This window comes from Phoxinus phoxinus (genome assembly GCF_949152265.1).
Source record: "Phoxinus phoxinus genome assembly, chromosome: 2".
NCBI classification, from domain to species: Eukaryota; Metazoa; Chordata; class Actinopteri; order Cypriniformes; family Leuciscidae; genus Phoxinus; species Phoxinus phoxinus.
In genome coordinates, this window is record NC_136877.1 from 10,093,929 (window position 1) to 10,112,339 (window position 18,411).

Consider the following 18,411-nt stretch of genomic DNA (forward strand, 5'->3'; position numbering starts at 1 on the left):
ATTTTATCCATTAGGAATTGATTGGGTCATAAAAAGTGGTCGGAAAAATAAGAAGGAATGGTGGTGTCATCCAAAAAGGAAATCAATTCAGAGGCAGATCAAGTTATTACAAGATCATGAAGAGAAAAGTATGAATCGTACACAACAGGACCAGGAACATACATTAACAAAGTACATTCACATTGATTTAAATTTTATCTTCGGAAGCTATTTTGCAGTAATAAAATGTTACTCGCACAATTCTTGCTTGATTTAATTTAGTCCAGTTTAGTACCTGGTTTAGTCACTGCCTCCACCGGTTCTGTGGCCTCTGATGCTTTTCCTACACCAGCCTTGTTCTGAGCGCGCACACGGAAAACATACGACTCGCCCTCCTTTAGATCCTTGATCTGGAACAATGAAGAGGAACAACATTTACTAACATAAACCTACCCTTGTGAAGAAAAACAAGTGTGCTTAATTGTATTAAATATGCACTTGTAGTGTACTTCAAATCTTAAAAGTATTTATAAAAAACTGTACTTGCTGATAATATGATTAAAATAAAAGACCACTTAAGTGTCCTTCAAGAGAGTACGCTTTCATGACTATTTCTTAACACACTTAAGTACACTTTTAAAAAATGCAGTTTGTAATAATGCCAAATTAAGTTTTACTTTAAAGTACAAAACATGTTTTAATAATCTTTTGTTGTGCTTTAAAGAATTACACTTATTACAGTACATTTAAAGTTGATATATTTTCAATGTACTAAATTGCTTACTAAACATTCTTATTACAAATATATTTAAACACATGACATACTATACAAGTTTCAATAGAAACGATTAGTATATTTTAGCTTAGCATAAATTCTTGGCAGTACTTTCTGCAGTTCACTTATTTTAAACACAATAAAAGTAATTATGAAATCACAGATAAATATGTAATTAAGTCCTATTTAAGAGGTTTAAAAAAATGCTCTAATGGTCAGCTAATTGTATTTAATACAACTTTTTTAACTTTTTTTTTTTAAGTATGCTAAAGTGTACTTCTTTTTCAAAAGGGTCAGAATCTTTCAAAACTGATCAGGGACAGGTTATCGTCCCGGTCTGCTTATAGAACTAGTACTAGTCTGAGTCCTACTTAATTTGGTAAAAAAAAGCACTCTAAAGTTCAGCTAATTGAATTTCATATTAAAACTATACATTCCCACAAATGAGTTACTAAGAGTGCTACTTGGGTGTTGAGAGGTGTGTTCCTTTGGTGCTCTTCAGCTTGGAGATCCAAAATGTTTCCCAAATAAACAGTAATTCTGAGGCACTCAAAAGGAATATAAGTTTAAAAAGCCTTTATTTAAACTTGGCTATCCATTAAAAAACATGTGCCAACGTGTTTCGGACTCTTTGGCCTTCTTCAGGGCCCTGTAACTAACATTACATTTAGTTCACACAAGTTATTTTCAAGGACATTATGTCTGTAATAGGTGTTCTTTTTAAAAGTATGATAAAGTGTACTTCATTTTCACAAGAGTATGCAAATGTCACAACCTCCACTGCCCCTTGGCTTCCACATACATACAAACCTTCATGAATATCTTGTCATTAGCTTTCTCATTGACCCCTCTCCACATTTCAAAGTCTGCTTCAGCCTCCTTGATGTCGATGTAGTATCCATTGACACCATCTCGACCCTGGTAGACAGGTGCTTTCCAGAGCAAGACCAAAGAGTCTTTACGCAGCTCCTGCACTTGGAGGTCATGGGGTGGTCCTGAAAAAATGTTTTAGCGTAGTTTAAAAGCGTATCAGTCAGAGCTGATGTGATGAACGGGAAAATGTCATCAAAAACATGCTGTGGAGTCTGCAGAATTCTGAAGGATGCACTTTAGATCGACATGTGTATTTTATTCTATTGGAATGATAATAATCCTATTGGTAACCATGGTTTCTGAAAAATCTAGTTTTTTTTGGGAATCTGTATCTTTAAGGAATAGTTCCACATTTTTACAGATTTTCAGTGTGTTTACTATCAACTTGTGAAAAAGAAGTGTGCTTCTTTCTTCATACACCCGGCGCAATGCAGTGCTTATTACACACACAGGGAAGCGCAGCAGCACACTAACTAGCCAAATATTAAAAACAAAAGGATTACAATGTAAAAGATTAATGCTGTGTACATAATGATATGGTGGAAGCCGACTTGTCCCGTAGATGGTTCATCCGTTTGCGATCTGGAGACGCGTTCGGTCTTTCCACTTGCAAATTCCGTCATGTAAATAGCTAATCCGCCATGGCGAGAGCGCAACTGGCTTTTAAAGGGAATGGGAGATAAGACTCTGATTGGTTTATTGCACGTTACGCCCAAAACACACCCGTTACACATTAAGAGAATAGGGACAACCCTTTTAGACCATGCGCCGGGAGCGCCGACCATTTATCCCGTCGTTAAACTAGCAAAAGTGGATTCGGACACACGCTAACTGTACTTGCAGACCATGCGCTTAGATTGTTAAAATAGGGCCAATTCTTCAACCATATTTCAAAAGACTAGAAGTAATAATATGAAATTACATATACAAATATGTCCCACGTAAGCGGGTCCAGAAAGCACTACTTTTTCACAAGGGTCACCTTTATTGTGCATTACAGCTCTGATAATAATAATAAAATACAAAAATTATTTAAATTAGTTTGTGCCTACCCGGTACAGCAATAGTCCACTCCTCACACTTGAATACCTCGCTGGTGAGAGACGGGATGCCCACACCAGCCATGTTGGCAGCACGTACCTGGAATTGGTACAGCATGTTTTCCTTCAGCTCTGAAACCTAGACATGAAAGAAAAGGTTGGAGATCAAAAATTGCACATCTTATAGAGTATTATTTTGCCTGTTATTACATAAATGTGCTACTTACTCTATAAGCTCTCTCACTGACAGACCTAATGTTCGCCTCGTGCCATTTCCCCGGGACTCCATCGATGACCTCACGGTAATCAACAAAGTAACCGGTGATGTCAGCACCACCGATGAAAGTGGGTTGTTTCCAGGCTAGCACCATCGAGTCCCGCACACATTCCAACACATTGATACCATAGGGTGGAGCGGGTGAAGCTGGCGTAACAGAACACTACAGTTAGCAGTGAAGCACTTTTACAGTATAAAGGAAACTAATCGTGTATCAGCATATGTGGAGCAAAATCCAAACCAGGCACAGAATTGTAAAAATACTGACTGGCACTATATGACATTGCAAGTTGGTGAGCCCAAGGAGTGTATCGTGTAGTAGGGAGGGTGTCCAGCATATTGTCAGTTGTTGCTGGTGGCATAAAACAAGCCAAAGAAGATCCCTGGATGCATTTGTGAGGATAGTGATGTTATTTAAGGGCTTAAAAAGGCAGTAGCTGTGAAGACTTACCATATATAAAAGTTCTCTGAGAAGATACCCCATTTAAAAAAACATAAAAAAAAAAACATTGTACCAGCATGAAACTGTAAGAAACTGGTTTTAGCTGGATTTTCCAATGGGGTTGACTGACCAGTCAACTGCTGCTGTCTATCCAGCATGTTATATTCTGTATAACCACAGCATGACTACAAGGCTGTTAAAACAACTGCAATATGCTAATTTTATGAGAGGTCTTATGTCCCTTGTGAAAAAGATTGTATTGAAAGTGCACTTGTAGTAAAAAAAATGTAACAAATTGTACTTGCAATATTAATGACATAAAAGGCCACTTAAGTGAACTTAAAAAGTGTACACATTTTTATGACTCCTTCTTAAGTCACTTACGTAACTTTTAAAAGGTGCTTTTTTTCCTTACGTGAAAAGGTTTACTTTAAAGTACATTTTAAATTATTACGTTTTAATCTTTTGTCATGCTTTTGTCATGCAAAAGTACGCTTATTTTCATCTGTTAAATAACAAACTAAAGTCATTGATTATTTAATTGCAGTGTGTCATTCATTAACTTGTGTGATTACAAATTTAAATACAAATGTCAATAGAAATGACGAAGTATAATTAAGTTTACCATAAAAGCTTGTCAGTACATTCAGCAGTTCACTTTAACCATATTTGTATTACAGTAAGTGGGTCAAAAAAACATTCTAAAGTTTAGCTAAATGCAATATAGATATACATATATAATATAGATTTAAACTATAATGCATTTTCATTTAAAGGGGTCATGACATGGTTTATTTTATTTTATTATTATGTTCCCTTAGGTGCAATTATAGTATTACTATAGTTTTTTTTTACAAAAAACTTTTAAAATGTAGTGATTTATGACCTTTTCCCACCCTGTTTCTCATCCTCTGACTCAAACAGTCTGTTTTGGGGGTGTTTCCCCTTTAAGAGTTCAGTGTTAACGCCCACTGCTATGATTGGCTAACGTCAGTGCCTATGCATCAATTATTAACGCCCCCAGCCAGAACGTTTGCGGATTCGGCATATTTAAAAAGTAGTTTAAAGTTTTAAATACATTACTTACAGTTTGCGTCGTCGTTGTTGAGCCCAGAATAGTCGGCACGGACTTATCTTTGAGCAACAGTTTTCTGGCAAAGCCAGCATCATTTTGGGATTTGTTCTCAAAACAGTCATCCTTCAAATGTATAGAACAAACGCGTAAACTAACACTGCCGTGACTGAAACGTCCGCAAAAAATAAAGTGCATCCATTTTTCCCTGACGTCTGGATCTTTCGCAGCGTATTCAAATATGTTGTTTGTCCACAGCCAGGAACAGCACATCTGCGTGGCATCGTAATTTCCCTGTACACAGACCCACTCGCTGTCCGTCGACTGAACACTTGTGAGGCGCCCAGCGCGCGGGCGCGACAAAGATACGAAATGAGCGTTGTTGTCTTGCGCTTTAAGCGTAGTTGTCTTGTGCTGGGGAGGCAGTCATATGCAAACGCTGGTACGTCACTTCGCACCGTGACGTCACTTCTTACCATGGATCCAGAACGAGCTGTATTTAGAGCTTGATTAAATAAATGATTCGTTTATAATGGGGAGGACGTCTTAAGCTATGAAACTTGCAGGACGTTTTAATGGTACAAAGACCTCTTATATACCAAAAGATCAAGGCAAATTTTGTTTCTCATGTCATGACCCCTTTAATTGCAATTAACATGCAGTTAAGTGTCGAAAACATTACATTCAGTTCATACTTAAGTATGTATTCTTTTAAAAGTATATTATTTTCAAAATAAGTGCTCATTAAAATAAAAGTATGCTAAAGCTACTTCTTTCACAAGGGACAATACGACGAAAATAATAAGCACATGAATGATTAATGAGTGCACTTTATAGATTGCACTAAACTAAATAAGTGTTTTAAAAAAATAGAGAGTGAACAATTCAAGATGCAAAAATTCAAGTTGGAAAATGCAAAGAAAAGAATAAAAAAATGAATGGGGGGGAAAAACAACAACAACAAGAAAGGTGAAAATGGAGACAGGCCAACAGTGATGAGGGATGCCGATGGACGACGTTCCAGAGAGTTGGCTTTCTCTCTCTTCTCACCTGAGCCTCTTCGTCCTCTCCCTCGCTCTCCTGCTTTCTCTTGTTCCGGAGGAGAGTTTACTGACGACTTACAATTTTCCGGCAATTCTGTTGCTGGCTCCTTTTGGATGAGGATGGGCTTTAACAATTCACTGCTAGAGTTTGCAACCAGTGTAGAAGTTTCATTATCCTGCCCACAAGCAGGCTCTGGTGGCCCCTGACTTGCCCTCTTGCCCTGTTTTCCTTCATTTAATGCAACCGGATGCCCTGTGTGGCCAGTGTTGTGACCCCCTCCCTCAACCCTTGCACTAACATTAGCTATGCGTGTTAGAGGCGTGTCAGCGGGAGAGTGAGGCGCCACATGCCTGCCCACTCCACTAGTGCTGTGCTGGGTTAGTCCGACCCCATTACCCCCCGGCTCCAGACACACACCATGAAGAATACCGCCCCCTAAAGGAGTTAGCAGAGAAAACAGCAAGAGAAAGCATAAATCAAATTCAAACACTAACACGTTCAAAATGCTTTACATTTATTTACTTTTATCTAACTAATCAAGTTCAGTGGAAAACTTCAGCAGAAATCGGTTTGCATGCGAGAGAGAATCAACTTTGCTTTTTTATTGTGAAGAGGCGATGAAAGCGCAACAAAGTTTTATTTAGAATACATGAGCAAGGAGAGATGAAAAGAAAGCGTAAAAGAAATTTGGGAGAGGGGATGCAGTTATTTAGTGTAGTTTATGCATGTGAATGTCACAGAGGGGATTTGTGCTGACTTTGTGCTGAACCTTTATGAAAAAAGCATCACACGAGTGTTACATCAAGGCACATTAAATTCACTGAAAGACAAGATGCTACACACTACAACATGTTTGCATGCTGACTATCCCTAGTGAGTATCAATATTTTTATACTTTTATTTTTAGTATTAATATTTAACATGAATATTTAATTATAATTACAGTAATGAACTAAACGTAGAAAAGAGCAGGAAACAAGCTAACACTTTCTTTTTTAGGCCATTTGTGTACATCCACTTAGTGGTCCTCTAACTTATTTTATTTGATCTAATTAAAAAACATGCAATACACACTAAAGTATTGTGTAAAAACGATTTATTGATTGTCATATATAATAATGAAATTTTTTACTGATTAAAAATAAACGGTATAATACTGTAAGTTCTGTTTTTTTTGTTTTTTTTGTACTATATGATTTAACTATATTTTGTCTACCTTTTTTTCTGTGCCATTGCCTGAAATAAACGAAACTAAAAAAACAAAGCGGCAGCATAGGCATGTGATCAGCTTAAGGACAAAAAATAAGGAATATATAATATGCATGTAATATGTCAAAATGAACATACACTACTACTACTGCTGCTAATATATAATATTAATAAGAAAAAATCTTATTATTTATATTATTCAAAATATTTATATTTTATTATTATTTAAATTAAAAAACCTAAACAAAATAAAATAAATAAATATATTACAATTGCAACAACTCCGTAGTGTTAAAAAATGGCATTATAGATTTGTATTATTGTTCTTTTTATTTATTTTTGTTATGTATATTTAAATAATAATAAAATAATTAAAAAAATTACAATAATTATATTTATATATTAGGTTTTATATATTAGCCAATAATTTTACTCACATTTGGCGCTTAGCGAGTATTTATTTTGGCACTGCTAGTTCTTGAAGTTGGAAGTTATGTTATCCATGCATGGAATACGTTTATTTTTAATGTATTTGAAAATGCAGCAGTCTCAGTAACAAACTACTTTTGCCAACCAAAAATATTTTAAGATATTGCATTGCAGCCACTTAATCAAGCAAACAGAGACACAAACGCTATGAAAAAGTAGCGTTATGAGGTTTTAGTTTATGCTGTTTTATGTTGAATTGTGTTTTATTGTTGTATTTACTGTTCATTTGTCTGTAATTTAGTTTTTTTTTTTGCCATAAAATACTGTTTTGATTAGAAAAAAAGTGTGCATAATAAATGTGCGTTTCATAAAGGATAAGTGAACATGACTTAACACAAAGTCTTATGGTTGTTAAGGTCCATGAACTTAGAAGATGTGAAAGGCATGCGGAAGGGAAAGTGTGAAAAGACTGAGGGAGTGGGCAGGGGTGTACGAGGGTGAGCTGGTTTGTAGTCACCACTACGTTGGATCAGTTGTGACCCAAACTAGAGGAGGTCTACAAGTCCTGACCCCGTCTACTGGGAGAAATGCAGGGAACGGAGCTGGAGTTTGGTGGTTGTGGCCCTGACACTGAAGTGCCATTTAGGACGTGTGAAATGCGTAAGTCAAGAACAGTGGGCAGAATTTAAAGTGAAAGTTGGAATTTAAAGTGAAATCATATTCATATAGATCTGAATAATATCCAAGTCATATCAATAGGAGTTCACAGATGACTCACCAATAGCAGCTTTAACTTCAATGGCTTCTGATTCTTGTGAGAATTCACTGATTCCAGCAGCATTCACTGCTCTCACTCGGAAAACGTAACTCTCGCCTGTGGTCAAGCCATGACAGACAAACCTGCATAAACACATATGGACAGATATTAATATGTTACAACAATTCAAATCTCGCACAAACAATTATGCCATTTATTAGTGGGGCCTTCCGCCTTTTTGGTCTGGCCTGTCCTCTCTGCTCCGCAATGTATTTTTCACTGCGTGAGAACATGGTGTGGCGTGAGAGCGGCGTAGCTTGTCGGACATAGCAACAGTAACTAAAGGGGGCGGGTCTTTGCATGTTCACTCCAATTTGAGCGTTTGTCACGAAAACACTTCAAAGGCCCCCTGGTGGCTGGCTGCAGTATAGATCATAAACCCTCCCCTCTCCATGTAATCCAATGGGACGCGAGCCAAACCAAAAAATCCAATTACAAATCATTTTTATCCAAAGATGGTTTCTGTAATTTTAGGTAGTTCTCATCACACTGATGATATTCCAATAAGCAGTGATGTCTAACAGTGATGTCTATTGGACACCGCCGTAGCAGGGGCTCAATTGTAATGAAACTGGAGAGGAGGGAGCTTTGCTTACCCAGCTGCTGTAAGAATGCAAGCCATACAGGAGATAGAGGCGGTCAATCTCACATTCAGTCGCTAGTAACAGTGAAAGAAAAGCAGTCAAATCAGGTTCCCTAACACAATGTACATCGCAGATAACAATGCTTGACTCAGTTAGTATAACACAACTGAAGTAGAATAGCACTGTTCAAGCTGTGGCTCCAGTTGCAACAGCGAAAGGAAACGGTGAAAACTGGTTCACTAACACAATATAAGTTGTAAATAATGCTCATTCAGGGGCTCAACAGCTGCTGTAAATAGCTTTAGAAATAAGCAGCAAATCCCACCGCTTATGAGGAAACCATAACGTATATGTTCACTCAGAGCAAAGGCTGAAAGGGTTATAAGGACGGAGTTCCTGGGCTCTGAACGGAGTTGTGAACACCTTAGGAATATAACTTCTCTTGGTCTGGGGTCAACTCTACAGTCATCAGGGACAAAATCCATGCAGACTCGCTGAAAAAGCATGTATGTCGTCCACTCGTTTAAGGAAAAGCCTAGTCTTGAAAGAGAGCACTTTTAGTGAAGCCAACTGGAGCGGCTAGAATTTACGAACACGTCAGGGCTTTCAAAACTAAAGTCAGATCCAAAAGTGGGGATTGTAGGTGGGTAAGGAGGGTTTATCGGTCTCGCACCGTGTAAAGATTTGACCACACCAGGTTGTTCCTGCCAACTGGCTGACCATCAATTCCTCTATGAAAAGCTGACATAGCGGCAACATAGGCTACTTTGAGCATAGAAGTCACACAGCCACCATCTGGCTGTTAGCTACTGCAAGAAGGACATACTGTAACTGGAAGGGTCCTCATTCCTAGAGCTGCACAAGCTCTCAAATAATTTCAATTTATGAGCATAGAGGCATCTGGTAGAAGGGGCTCTTGCTTCATACTCATCTTTAACACGTGCTGTGGCAGTGTATTAACTGATGCCAGCGGCCAGACATGCAGTTCTATAATTCTGGATTGGGATGCCAGACTGAGCACCCCACCTGAGAGAGCAGGTCCTTCCTCAGCGGAATGACCAGGGGATACAAATATGACGGTGAAAAGCTGTTGTAGCGCCTGTATACTTCACCAATTCACCAGTGCCGTAGTCCCATGTTCTACACCAGTTAGTAAACACAACTCAGATTAGCAATGTCAGAAAACAAATGTGATGAGAGTCTGTTTCAGTGCGCTCGTTTGAATAAACACTTTGACTGCGTGATTCTTCTGCACAATGAGACAGAAGCTGAAGCATTTTGTGCTTAAAACAAGGCAACTCGCCGCTGGAAGGCAGGGAGCTGGATGTACCATGAGAGTGAGGAAGAGCTGGAGGAGGAGCCCTGATAACGATGCACTCTGTGTGTGAATGTATACATTATATACATATACATATACATATATATATATATATATCAGTATATATAAATACACATATATACTGACTTAATGGCACAGCGGAACAGTCCAAACACAAAGTCAGCTATTGTTTCCGTCACCCACAATGAGCAGGGGGTCCTGAGTGGATGACAGCAAAGCAGCAATAGTAGCAGTGCTATTGCTTAAATCACAGCCGCAAGTTGAACCCCGTGGGTTGATGAGAGCAAAGCAACAGTAGCACCTTTGCTATTGTCTATATCACAGTAATGCTGAGTTACCGGACCTGGTTGAACGCCGTGCCTTATCACAGGACTTATCAATATAATACCTAAATACCAATAAGGCAGCAGTAATGCAAGGAGAAATTATAGAATGGGAACACCCCTGTGAAACGTGGGCTCGCATCAAAATAAAGACCAGTTCCACTCCCTAAGGAAAGATATGCTGGGTGGTTTAGTGGCAGAAGCCTGTGATAGTTCAACACATTGAATGAACCATGAGCAGTCAATCATCCAGATCATTCAGAGTGCAAACTCTACTCATTTTAAATGAGTTCGCGCAGTCCATGAATGTACACTCATTGTAGGGAGTTCAAAGTGGTACACTGTGCCTATGAAGCAATCTCAGAACACGTATCACTGCCTGCTTAGCAAAATAGTCTGTTTGTCAGCATAACAATAATAATAATTATCGTTATCATTGTGGTGTGGACTCTGCTATTCTTTTACATTTAGAACGATATTGTTATAGTAATCGTTTTTTGCCTTCTTTTGGAAATAATTTCGTTGGAGGAGAAAAAACCTAAAAACTGAGCAATTTGTGTCTGAAATGTAAAGGCCGGGACACACCAAGCCAACGGTCGACCGTCAGGCAATGTAGGGCCGTTTTTGAGCATCGGGCGGCTTAGTTTTTCCGGTGTTGGTTCTAGTCGGGCGCCGTCTGGGTGTTTAGGGCCGATTTAGCATGTTGTGTCAGGCCGTCGGTGAGAGAGAGAACTCTGATTGGCTGTTCAGCCAAGCGAACGAGTCAGTGCACGAGAATAAATGCGAAAGTGATGAAAGCGAGCAAAGAGGTCAAGACTGTACAGACAGAAGGCTTTTATAATTTTGCATCATCTAATCTAAACATTCAAATGCATGAATATGTTCATAATAGCATGAGCCGACTGAAATTGATATTCAAAATGATAAGCAAGCGCTGCTTTGTTTACGGTTTGTATATCTTTAGTGCTAGTTTCGGTTTCCCTTTTCGAATGATGAAAATAGACTATTGATACCTGCTATAGACAGATATATATTCACACGCAGGTGCAGAACACACATGCTAGTCGACAGTCATTTTACAACAAGACTATGTGTAATTTTATGAATTATTAATTATACTGTATGTGTTGTTATACCTTGTGGCTTTAACTGGTTTGTTGTTGCATGGCTCCCAAGTATTGCTCCCCACAATGCTGTTCTCAATGTAGTAGCCCACCAGCTCTTTAGCTTCACGTGACCCTTCCCATGAAACCACCACAGATGTGTCTGTATTGCGGGTAGGCACCACGCGGCCAGGGGCTGATGGGATATCTGGTGGCAGGTGACAAAAAAAGTGTATTACACCATTACACATTATAACAGAATTCATGTTATATTCAAGTTTAGCCAACATGTATCTGCATGCTGTAATTATAATATACTATAATGTAATATAATAACACCTTACAATAAAGTTTAATTTGTTAATATGAACTAACAACAAATCTGAATCTTAGTGCATGTTAATCTCATCATTTACTACTAGATTTTTGAGATTCAAAGTTATATCTGTTAACTTTAGTTAATGCACTTTGAAAATGAACATGAACTTTTTTATTAACTAGCATTAACAAAGGTTATTAAATGGTATAAAAACATTTTTCTCATTGTTAGTTCATATTAGTTAATGTTTTAACTAATGCAAACAAATAAGACCTTATCTGGAGTGTATAATATAATATAATATAATATTATATAATATAATATTACAATGTATGGTAAATAATGAGTGAATGGAATATCCAGATAAGAAGTAAAGGCTACTTGTTAAAGTAAAGGCTAAAATACATAATTGGATACAAAATGTTGAGTTGAGTTAGGGATAATGTACATTAATCCAGCTTTACATGACTACTCTAACCAAATAAATAATTACTTGGACATGAAATATTGATTTGAGTTGAAATTGTTTTAAAATCATACATGTAATATCATTAAAAAAAAATCAATTACTTTTTTTTTTTCTTAGTGTGACGAAATTTTTAATAATCTAAAGAAACTTTTTCCACTCTAAATGAGCTTTTGTGCAATGGAAAGGTTCTTCATGGAACCATAAATGGCAATACAGAACCTTTATTTTTATTCATAAACATCACATTTTCCTTGATCTTTTGCTTTGCGAAGAGGCTGTTGTTGTATTTATCATACCCAGCTTGTCCCCAACCGTGGTGGCATCTGTCGGATCTGATGGTTCTCCAACACCAGCTGAGTTGCAGCAACGGACGCGGAAACAGTAAGACTTGCCCTCAGCCAGATCAAAAAGAGCAAAACGTGGAGATTTCACAGGGATTTCAGTGTTCACTCGTTGCCAGCTGTCTGTGCCAGACACACACTACACACAAACAGAGATATTATTGCTAAACCAAACAAAAAATACAACATACTGTATCACTCAAGGCCTATTCCCTTAAAAATCACTAAAGCTTTATCAATTGCCACAAGCAGTGGTTATGCAGTTGGATTGAGTTTTGTACACTGACCTTCTCCACGTAATACATAACCCCTTCATGGCCTTTATCGCCTGGGGGCTTCCAGCTCAACACCACATAGTTTTTAGTGGCTTCAATGACAGTGAGGTCACATGGTCTGCCAGGAACCACTCCCTCTAAATGAATTAAGGATAAAATATAATCTTATATTGGTACTGTAGTGTAATTGATCAGTTTTAGGTAATAAACTGTGGTGTGGTCAAAGAAAATCCAAATGGACATGTCAAGGACATGTCAAAAATACAGGAACAGTTTTGACCAACACACATCTCCAAATGTTTGTGATCGCTGTATAAGGATTTTTTAAAAATAATTTCATAGAGATTCCAAATGGAAGCCATTTTCCACCACAACTGAGTAAAACATATAATGAGATAATGACTAAACATATCATAATGAATTTTTTTTTTGTAATAATGACAAACTTTGTAATTATAAAGACTTAACATCGAAATAATGACAAACATAATACTGACTTTCTCATTATCACGGGACACGGGATACTTATTATTATGAGAAAGTTTCTTATTATTATGAGATGTGAAGTCGTTATTTATAAAGGTTCTTTCTGAGATATTACGTTTTAAAAATGGGGCTTGGAAATAGCTAATGTCAACAAGTTCTCCTCTGCCGCTATCTACTAGTTATAGTAATAATTTCACATCTTTTTTTATATTTAAATAAAAGTGTTTGTTTGCCACCAAGTGTTAGTTTTCCTACGCCTTGAAACTTTTAGTTTTACAGTTTATTATTATTAAGAGATGTTAAGTCATTATTAGGTTTCTCATTATTATGAGATGTTACGCTGTTATTACTAGACCTCTTATTATTACAAGATATAATAATTATGTGATTTTTTCCTAAACATTATAACAGTTTGTCATAATAATGAAAAACGTTTGCATCATTATGAATTAATACAAGCCATAATCATAGGAAAGGTTATCATTATAATGATATAGGGAGACGTTATGAGAATTTTTCATGAAATTTGATATACTAAGTCATAATAGCTCAACTGTGGTGGAAATCAACTTGCATAGGTTTTCCTACAATTTAAAGGTTTTTAATGATAGTGGGAGCCTTAAAAAATAAGATAATTTTAATTTGAAGCTTCTCACCCACAGGTTCCTCCTCAGTTACAATGATTTGTCCAGTCCAAGGAGCAGAGGCACCTAGAGAAAGAAAGTATATTGTAGTGCTTTTTTGTTTACATTTTTTTGTGTGTGTATTTGCCGTGCCAGTCTGGTTACCTTTTCTTGTGCGGTCTGCAGGGTCCATAGCGGCTACTGGTTCAGAGACACGGGATGGATGGCTCATCCCAGCCTTATTCACAGCGCGCACACGGAACACATAGCTTCGTCCTTCCACAAGACCAGTAACAGGGAAACGTGCAAACTTAACAGGAGTGTCGTTACATTGTGACCAGTGTGTAGTGCCAACTTCACACCTGCACAGGAGAAAAGTCATAAAGAAAAATTACATTTAATGCATGAAGAAATACAACCTGATGTTACAAACAGGATCAGAGAGCAGGACTGTTTGTTAACAAGCAATAACAAAACAGTCAAGAAATGGTCTAGATCCTATGAAGCTTGTTTCCACCACAGAATGAAAAATAAAAGTAACTGCGACAAAAGTAATTGTTTTATCTCACAATTTTATTGTGACTTTTTTATTGCATTTGCGAGTTTATAATATCCAGTTCTGACTTTGTTCTCAGAGTTGTGAGATATAAACTCACAATTACAAAAGTAACTTGTAAGAAATTGCGAGAAATTGCAAGAAAATGTCAGAATTGTGATTAGATGCATTTTTTTTTTTATAAGAACCAGAATTTTTTTTTTGTCATTTTATCGAAGATTATATAGCTACAGTTGTGAGGACACTGTATACACCGTACAGAGAGTCTCTAACTTGTACAACATTCCTATTACATTTGAACTAGTTAAAAAATCATCATTTTTGAAAATTCTGAAATTTTAGAAACTCCCTGTTTGGTGGTTTTAGCTGGATTTCCCAGTGATTTGAGATTTAGGGTACATTTACACGACAACGATGTACTAAAAATGGAAGGGAAAAAAAATATTTTTTCGCTTAGATGACAACGTTGTCAAAAGTATCCCCATTTACACAGATCCACGAAAATGTTTAAAAATGCTGCATTATGCTTCCAGGCCAGTAGTTGGCAATGTCACTCTGTAAAGAAACACTATGCGCCTATAGACTGATGTAAACTATTTGTAGTTTACACCGAGACAATAATGGTATCGTTTTCAAAAAGTTTGCATTTCTGTCAGGACCACTATCGTCAAATATGATTGACAATTAGCATATAGTTTGGATTAGCGGTATGGTTCCGTTCTGGGCGAGAACTCCCTACGCATCCATGCAGCCTAGCATGAATAAGAGCAGGGAGAGCAGAAATAACCCCCCTTAGGGTAAACAGAACAGAACCAACATGAATATTGCATATATCATTAATTCAAGATTTTAATGTACAACAAAACTCGAGAATTGATTCTGATTCAAGGGGAATCAGAATGCCAAATCCTGACTGACGAGAGGAGGAGCTGGGGATGGAGGAGGGTAATTCGCTCCTGAGAAACGCGATATCTGCTGATAATACTGAAGGAGCTTATATATGTATACGGTGATAGGCGTCGTATTCCTATAGGTAGACGTGGATCAGCTGATGCGAGCTTGACTAACGTGACCTGCCAGAACTGACGCCACGCTTGATTTTCAGTCCCCCAAAACTCTGTTGTCGTTTAAATGAAAGGCTAAGATGCACACACAGTTTTCTGTCATTTAGTTGAAAATGTGTCGTGTAAACGTCCCCTCAGTGTACCAGGGGTTCTCAACTTAGGCCCTCTATAACCAGTGTCATGCAGAGTTTAGCTCCGACCTTGATCAAAGCATTTAGGGTACACTAAAAACTGTGTTAACTTTCTGTAAAACTCTGTTAACTGCCTAGTAATCCTGAAGGCCTTAATTAGGTTGTTCAGGTGTGTTTGATTAGGGTTGGAACTGAACTCTGCAGGAATGTTGACCTTCATTCCCAGAGTTGAAAACCCCTGATTTACATTATACATCATTTGTATGGCTAATATCTTCATTATGTCTACTTTAGAAGTTTTTATATGATTTTGTGTGATATTTTTATACAGATGCAGAGACCTATCAACAAAGTAGCCCAAAATGGTGCTTCCGCCGTCCACAGCAGGCTGTTTCCAGGTAACGATGACATAATCCTTATTGGCATCCTGACAACATACATCTAAAGGAGCACCAGGAGCACCAGCAACCTCACCATCAGCATCTAGCAAACACACAAATAAAACAAAGTCTGATGTAATCGTTTAAACATGTACTATTAGTTCAAATTCACAATGTCACATGCCATCTCTTGTGAAAAAGAAGTGCACTTAGTTGTATTGAATGTGCACTTGTACTTCAAGTCTTAGACGTATATTTTCAAAAAACTACTTGAAATAAAAGGCCACTTAAGTGTACTTAAAGATAGTGCACTTTCATGATTGTTTCTTAACACACACTTTTAATAGTGCACTTTGTAATAATGTCAAATTAAACTGATACTTTAAAGTATATTTTAAATCATTATGTTTTAATAATATGTTGTCGTGCTTTAAAGAAGTACACTCATTTTAAAGTGTTGACAAACAAACTAAAGCGCTTGATTTTAATTTAACTGTAGTGTGTTATTCAATATTACATTTGAAGTTAATATATTTCAAATGTACTATATTGCAACTTCATTACAAATGTTTAACAAATATATTTCAGATACATGACATACAAGTTTCAATAAAAATGACAGGTAATATGAAATCACATATACATTTGTACTTAAGTTCTACTTAAAAGTGGTAACACTTTATTTTAATGTGACGTAGTTACACGTTACTACATGTACTTACTATAAGAATAACAGTGAATTATGCATAAATACAGGTAACTAACCCTAACCCTAAACCAAACCCTAACCGTAACTCTATGGTAAGTACATTTAATTAAAAGTAGTTCATTAATATTACTTATTTAAGTAAGTACAATGTAACTACGTCATCTTAAAATAAAGTGTGACCAAAAAGGCTCTTTAATTAAAATCGAAATGCAATTCAAGTTTTAAAAAGTGTTGAGAACTTCATTTGTCCAGACAGTCTGACAACTCCTTCATTTGAATGTCATGACAGCATAGACACGGGACGACAAGGATAAATTTAGAATGAAACATGATCTGTGAAGGGAGGCTCAGAGAGACATGCAAAACTCACACACAGTACAAGCCAAAAGAGTTAGTCTAATGCTCTTTTTCTTGTAAAACAATTAGCACAAAACTAATTGTGATATTACAGTAATCTGTAATCATTTTTTATATTTTGAAACAGACCAACTGCAAAAATAAAATAAAAGTATAAAATCTGCAATATAAAATAACAAAATCTATAAAGAAATTTAATAATTTTGCTCGTTGAGAAGAATCAAATCGAATTGATAAGGGCATTTCTAGTACAATATGTTTTAAAAAATTCAAGGGTGAAATTTGCACTTGTTTATTTACTTTTCCAAGTTCATACCGTTATTTAACAAAGTAGAATAATGTTTGTCCACGTGAGTGTGTAAACGAACCCCTGCAAAAACTGCACTTTTTACTATTTACATATTCCAATTGTAGTAACAGAGTTTTTAGTTTACCCTAAATACTCTTCATTTAACACATAGTTACTGTATTACCGACATGAATAAAGTGGCTTGTAATAATGTAGCAGGCTGAGTTAGAAATCGTTTACTGTAGTAGTCCTCACCTCTGACAAAGACATATGCAGAATGTGTCTCAAAGCCAGACTTGGTTATGACACGAAGTGTGTATAGCCCCTCATCCTCCTTGTTGAGGTGTGTGAGAGTGAATGTAGCTCTGTCGCCGCTCCAGTGCATCTGAACCCATTTTGATGGCACCAGCAGTTTATCTGACACACAATCACATCCATGCATTATCAATCACAAGGTAGCAATAGTAAGCACTGCAGGGTAAGCTGAAAATACATTTAGGTATTTCAAATAAATTGATCAAAAGTTTGGAAATATTTTTGTGATTCACTACCAGTCAAAGGTTTGGGGTAAGTCATATTAAAAAAGGCAATACTATTATTCACCAAGGAAACATTACATTGATCAAAAGTGACAGTAAAGACATTTATAATGTTAAAAAATATTATTATTTAGAATAAAAGCTTTTTTTTCTTCATTAAACCGTTATCACGATTCCTACAAAATTAAGCAGCAAAAACTGTTATCACCATTGATAATAATAAGAATAATTATTAATAATGGAGCACCAATAATAATTTATAATTGAGTATCAATTCAGCATAATATAATTATTTCTAAAGGATCATGTGACACTGAAGACTGGAGTAATGATGCTGAAAATTCAGCTTTGCACCACAGGAATAAATTACATTTTAAAATATTTTAAATAGAAAACATTTATTTTTCAATTGTAATAATATTTTACAATATTGCTGTTTTAATTTTTGCTGTTTTAAAGCTTTGGTGAAAAGAGACATCTTTCACAAACATAAAAAAAAATCCTAATAATTCCAAACTTTTGACTGGTATGTGTAAAGCACCAATTTGCAAGAAGTAAAGATTAGAT

General features: G+C 36.5%; 1 protein-coding gene across 3 annotated transcripts in view; it reads right to left on the reverse strand.

Moving 5' to 3' along the window:
* Nucleotides 1–18,411, reverse strand: part of myom1b (myomesin 1b) — a 52,794-nt gene that overhangs the window by 13,050 nt on the left and 21,333 nt on the right. For all 3 annotated transcript variants that reach the window (XM_079637512.1, XM_079637511.1, XM_079637513.1), the window contains 12 exons: nucleotides 17,561–17,722; nucleotides 15,912–16,053; nucleotides 13,985–14,181; nucleotides 13,853–13,906; nucleotides 12,723–12,847; nucleotides 12,391–12,574; nucleotides 11,340–11,514; nucleotides 7,919–8,040; nucleotides 2,895–3,091; nucleotides 2,680–2,806; nucleotides 1,565–1,749; nucleotides 275–389 (listed from right to left, as the gene is read on the reverse strand). In XM_079637512.1, coding sequence (XP_079493638.1) covers nucleotides 275–389; nucleotides 1,565–1,749; nucleotides 2,680–2,806; nucleotides 2,895–3,091; nucleotides 7,919–8,040; nucleotides 11,340–11,514; nucleotides 12,391–12,574; nucleotides 12,723–12,847; nucleotides 13,853–13,906; nucleotides 13,985–14,181; nucleotides 15,912–16,053; nucleotides 17,561–17,722 — 1,785 coding nt within the window. The remainder of the gene's footprint in view (nucleotides 1–274; nucleotides 390–1,564; nucleotides 1,750–2,679; nucleotides 2,807–2,894; nucleotides 3,092–7,918; nucleotides 8,041–11,339; nucleotides 11,515–12,390; nucleotides 12,575–12,722; nucleotides 12,848–13,852; nucleotides 13,907–13,984; nucleotides 14,182–15,911; nucleotides 16,054–17,560; nucleotides 17,723–18,411) is intronic.